General features: G+C 41.2%; 1 protein-coding gene across 1 annotated transcript in view; it reads left to right on the top strand.

The window, feature by feature from the left end:
- Window positions 1-5,095, top strand: part of SNIP1 (Smad nuclear interacting protein 1) — an 8,975-nt gene extending 3,880 nt beyond the window's left edge. The window contains exons 3-4 of the mRNA XM_004678808.2: window positions 1,196-1,794; window positions 2,639-5,095. Coding sequence (XP_004678865.1) covers window positions 1,196-1,794; window positions 2,639-2,903 — 864 coding nt within the window. The 3' untranslated portion in view covers window positions 2,904-5,095. The remainder of the gene's footprint in view (window positions 1-1,195; window positions 1,795-2,638) is intronic.
- Window positions 5,096-5,534: the final 439 nt, after the last annotated feature.

Genomic DNA, 5,534 nt, shown 5'->3' with positions numbered 1-5,534 from the left:
AACATAATCATTTTTTAAAAGGAGTGATCTCCAGAAAGCCCAGACAAAAGGTTACATTCTGAAATGTGGGAGTTGGGACTTTAACAGTTTGTAGGGTTGAGGGCACACAACTCTGTCTATAAACAGTGGTTGTATCATTTTTTATTCCTACTTGGAAGTGGAAATAGAACTTCTTTGTATCTTCACCAGTATTTGTTGTTGGCCTTGGTTTTTATTTTATCCCTTCTGCTAAATGTATCATGGTGTCTCTGTGACTTTAATCATTTCTCTGATGGCAAATGAACATCTGTTTATTTGCTTTTTTGCCGCATGTGTAAGTGCTCTGGATAGCTTTACCCCTTCATAGGAGGGGCAACTTTGCTCTTAATTCAGAACTCCCTGTTGAAGTTTGATACTTGGTTATTAGGATAAACTTGTCTTTGTGTGTTTTTTAGGTATTTTTTCCTTCTGAAAATTGGTCATATTTTTTGCCATCTTTCTGTTAAAAAAATTTTTTTTTAAAGATTTATTTATTTGTACATACAGAAATGGGGTATAGGCCAGAGGTGCTGGGGATCAGAGGATTCACCAGAGATGAGTAGGGAGCAGAACAGGCAGACGAACTGAAATACACTACTGAGGGGAGCAGCGGGTGGGTCAGGAGAGGTCTGCCGTGCCATGTGGGTCACCTCCCTGGCTGGGGATCGAATTCGTGCTGTAGTGGCTATGGTAGTTTCATAGTGCTGTACTTTAATTTAACCTGTTGCGCCACCATGGAGAGCCTGAATTGTTTTTCCAACTGACTTGTTAATATACTTAATGTTGTAAACGTTTCCTACCAGGTTGATTTCAATTTTGAGTCTTTTAATAAGTCATAATTTTTGTATATTTTGAAAAATGTCTTAATAAACATTTTATAAAGGTTTCTTCTGATAGGTCATGAATATTTTTGTTACTTCAATTTTTTGTATGTGCTTCCCTATAAGTTTTCCCGTGAGTACTTGTGTTTCTAGGGCTCTGAAATGGCCTTTGACTGTAGAGCAGCGGCGTGGGATAAGTGGACTATGTCTCCCTCAAGGGAACATAACCTCCACTGATGACCGTATTTCTCTGCGACATTGGATGCCAAAGTTCAAGTCATAAAAGTTTACGTTGAATGCATCTTATTCCTAGATTGAGAACTGTTTTTAAGTTATTGGGTCTGTTTGGATTTCAGGAACGTGAGGATCACCCCAGAAGAGGGCGGGAGGATCGGCAGCACCGAGAGTCATCTGGACAGGAACACAGGCGAGCTAGGAACAGTGACCGAGATAGACACCGGGGCCATTCCCACCAGAGGAGAACCTCTAATGAGAGGCCTGAGAGTGGGCAAGCTCAAGGCCGGGATCGAGATAGCCAGAATCTGCAGACTCAGGAAGCAGAGCGGGAGTTTTATAATGCCCGGCGAAGGGAGCATCGCCAGAAGAATGAAGTTAGTGCCAGTACTAATGAGTCTCAGGAGTTGCCTCCTCGACCTGGCAGCAACAATAAAGACAAAGAGGTGCCTGTTAAAGAAAAACCAAGCTTTGAACTTTCTGGGGCACTTCTTGAGGACACAAACACCTTCCGGGGTGTAGTCATTAAATATAGCGAGCCTCCAGAAGCACGGATTCCCAAGAAACGGTGGCGTCTTTACCCCTTTAAAAATGATGAAGTGCTTCCAGTCATGTACATCCACAGGCAGAGTGCTTACCTCCTCGGTCGACATCGCCGTATTGCGGACATTCCCATTGATCATCCCTCTTGTTCAAAGCAGCATGCCGTCTTTCAGTATCGGTAAGTCTACATTTGCAGAAATGAATATGAACACAAGCTGAATGCCTTGGAATCACTGAGATTTGTGTCATGTATGTGCTAAAGAATTCCATATCTCTTGTATCTAATATTGTTCCTAACTGCTCTTTGAGCAATTGCTGACATTTGCATAAAAACATTGAACTTGGTGGTTTTAAATCTTGCCACTGCTACTTTCCAGGCCATTCTCGGGGCCTCTTTCCACTCTGCCTCACAGAATTTGCTGTTATGAGGAAAAAATGGTACTATAATGAAGAATGCCTGGTATAGATGTCAGCTGAATCTCTGTCTTGACATTTTGATCTTTTGTTTAATCTTCATAGCAACTTTGTGAGGATAGGAAAGATACTAATATCTTCACTTGACAGGTGAGAGGACTGAAGCTCAGCAAAGGCAAGTGACTTGCCTAATAAATTATCACCATGGTCCAACTCTCGCTCAGATTACGCTCCCTTGACTGCTTATTTCCATTGGACAGGAACTAAAATGTGTTGAGATATAAATGAAAAAAGCATTATATCATAAACAATGCAGAAATCTGTTTTATTAACCATGGCAGAAAGCCTTGGGTTTTAAATAGCCTTTGATCTACCTTGAATTTCCTTTTCCCACCTCCACAGCAACCAGTTTTCCCCCTTTAACTAAGTGTGTGTTTAAACTAATCCCAGTTTCTAGATTTGTCCTAGGTCTAGGACTGTGTTCCACTTCAATTCCTAGAGTTTGGGCTTAAACTTTGTTTGAACTAGCTTATTTATGTCATTTAGGCTGCAAAGAGCTGGATGATCGAGGTGGATTTTGCTCACAGGTTTCTCTCTATCTCTGCCAGGCTTGTGGAATATACCCGTGCAGATGGGACAGTTGGCCGCAGGGTGAAGCCCTACATCATTGACCTTGGCTCAGGCAATGGGACATTCTTGAACAACAAGCGCATTGAACCTCAGAGATACTATGAATTAAAGGAAAAGGATGTACTTAAATTTGGATTCAGCAGCAGAGAATATGTTCTGCTCCATGAATCCTCTGACACATCTGAAGTGGACAGGAAAGAAGATGAGGATGACGAGGAGGAGGAGGAAGTATCTGACAGCTAGCAAACTAAGAAACCACCCAAACTCTTGAGACCTTTTCTTCTTGGAGGCTGTGGATTAACTCAAAAGAGCACTGTGGTGCTCCCTGTAATGCCTCTTATTGCCTTAAGTCTTTCCTCTGTTGCTGACCAGCTTATGTTACAGTGTAAGAAAACTGACTTGTATTTGGTTGGACATTTTTTCTGTGGCACATCAGCCACCTGCCTGTGGGCATTTGTTTTCTGAACAGTCTCACCAACACATCGTTTTTAGTAGAAGCGTTGTGGCTTTAGTTGGTGCTTTAAAAACTAGGAAACTTTAGCCCCCTTGGTTAGAGGAGAATTGTGGCTTGTTCTTTTTGTACAGTTATTTATATAGTTGGTAAGCTTTGTGGACTGGGTTTTTGTTTTGAGGGCAAACCCCAAAACAGAGATTCTTACTAAGCTTTGGTTATCACCAAAACAGCCTCCACTATATACCAAAACTTTGACCTGGTTGAGCTCTTGAGTCATAGAAGTTGATTTTGCACTTCATCTTTGGGCGTTGGAAATTTACCACATGACCTCACTATTGACTGTTGTACTTCAACAGATGCTTTGTGGCATCTGCTTATGCACTTGACTGTGCATGGTTACTGCCAGTGGGTGCTGAGTGAGTGTCACAAGGGCTGAAAGGGGTCATGGATCTGCTTCCTGGGAGAGAATTCTGATTTCTCCATGGAACATGTACATAACATTTGGATTGTTTTATCTGTTCTTCAACTTTGCCTTTTTATTCAAATGTTACTCTTTTTTCCTTTGAGAAACATGGTCATTTTTGTGTCAGGGCCCTTGCTTTATTAACTGTGTATTCGTTTAAGGGAGGTTGTGTAGTTTACATGTTTCATCTTTTTTTAAACAACATTTAGATGGGTAGTATTTACGTTCCCAAGGCTGTAAAGCATGGGAATTGCCCAGTTTTCTAATTTTCCAGAGAGGAATATGTGTAAGTAGGAAAAATCCTAACTACTTACATATATTGTGTGTATGTGTACATATATATATATAAACTTGTGTGTGAAAGCTGCATTCTGATTTTCATATGAGAATGTTTGTGATGTAAATGTAATACTACATTAAGGCAAAGGCCTCCCTGCATTTGATACGCAGGTTTTCATTTATATGTAATTTTGGGATAAAAAATAATAAAATTTGTAAATATCGCCCCATTTCAAAGGGTGATACTTTCCTAGCAGAGAGGGCCTTTTGTCGTTAGATCTAGTGTTGCTACAGGAATCTTTGTATCGGTACTTTTGAGGTAAAAACAGGTAGTTGTGAAGGGTGTGATGGGGTGAGATGAAACAATGAACAGGAGTAAGATCTGCTGTGGAATCCAGATCTCCGATCTCAGCAAGGGAGTGCTGGTCCTGTTGAAGCAGCAGCTTCAGGTTTCTGAATTGGCAGTGCAGGGGTTTCCTTCCCAGCGTAATCAAGTCGCGGCAAGTTATCCACAGTGGGCTTACGCCACTTCATCCTGTCTGATATTCCCTTCTATCTGAGGTGGTGATGGGTTGGCACAGCTCCTGGGAAAGATGGTGCCGCTCAGCACCGCTTGGATTGGAGCTTAATGGTCCTGTTAGATTGTCTTCTTTTTCCATTGAGGTCTCACATGCCTGCGTGTACTTGGGGCTAACTGTTGACTTGTATGGGGAGGGACAGCTGACTAAGGTTTATTCAAAAGAATTGAAAAGATCCCCTTTGAAGTAAGAAAACTTGGTAAGATCATTTCAATGGAAAGTAAGATGAAGAGAAGCTATAGCAATTGGCACCCGCTCCCGAAATACTCTTCCTTAGTCCTTGTGCCACTGTTTTCTTAATCTTGACACATGTTTTGTATGTACATATCTAAAAGGTTTTGTTTTGATGAATTTTTCTTTTCAGCCAGACTGTTGGTTTTCTGTTTCTGGGGTTGGGCACTAATCTGTCATCTCACTCCAGGGCCACCTTGTTCAGGGCAGCCACTACTGCTCCCTGGTAGCCTGGAGCCGTGCTTCAAACACCATCCTTACGGCCACTGTGGTAGATGAGCACTCTGCCTATGTTTCTTAATAAGGGATCCTAACTGTATTGTGTTTGCTTTAATAGAGGAATGGCTTTCTGGGTTAAGATAGTCTTCATTCCAGCTAAAAGGGAAGGTGTCCACCCCACTTTTTTTTTTTTTTTTTAAAGTGTCAAATACAAGACATTACCCACCTTCAAGCCAGATTATCACCAGCTGGTTACTGACTTGAAGTTAACATAAGGTAAATGCTTTTTCCTTGAGTTAATTCATTAAATAACTCATGTTCATCTTAGCTGTTTGCAATTTCTTCATTACTCATATTCTTCCCTGCTGGCTTATCTGGAATTCAAGCTGTATATAGAACAGCCCTTTGCTTCAGAACTCCTCCCAGGTCCTCTGGTAGTCTGTAGTTCTGTTGAGGTCTGGGACAAAATTGTCAGATTTTCCGCAGTCTGCCTCTTCCTAGTCTTCAGTGCCCTCATTCTCACAGTGACAAAGGATAGTTCATTGATTGCAGCTGATGATGTAACTTTCAAATACTTACACCTTGTCCTGGTGATAAGTAAAAGCAGAGCAATCCAGAAAACTGATAAAAATATTTTAAAATTTATATAT

The sequence above is a fragment of the Condylura cristata genome, unplaced genomic scaffold (genome assembly GCF_000260355.1).
Source record: "Condylura cristata isolate star-nosed mole 26May11 unplaced genomic scaffold, ConCri1.0 scaffold00008, whole genome shotgun sequence".
Classification (NCBI taxonomy): Eukaryota; Metazoa; Chordata; class Mammalia; order Eulipotyphla; family Talpidae; genus Condylura; species Condylura cristata.
Note: the sequence above shows the minus strand (reverse complement) of the source record. Positions and strands in the feature narration are given on the sequence as shown.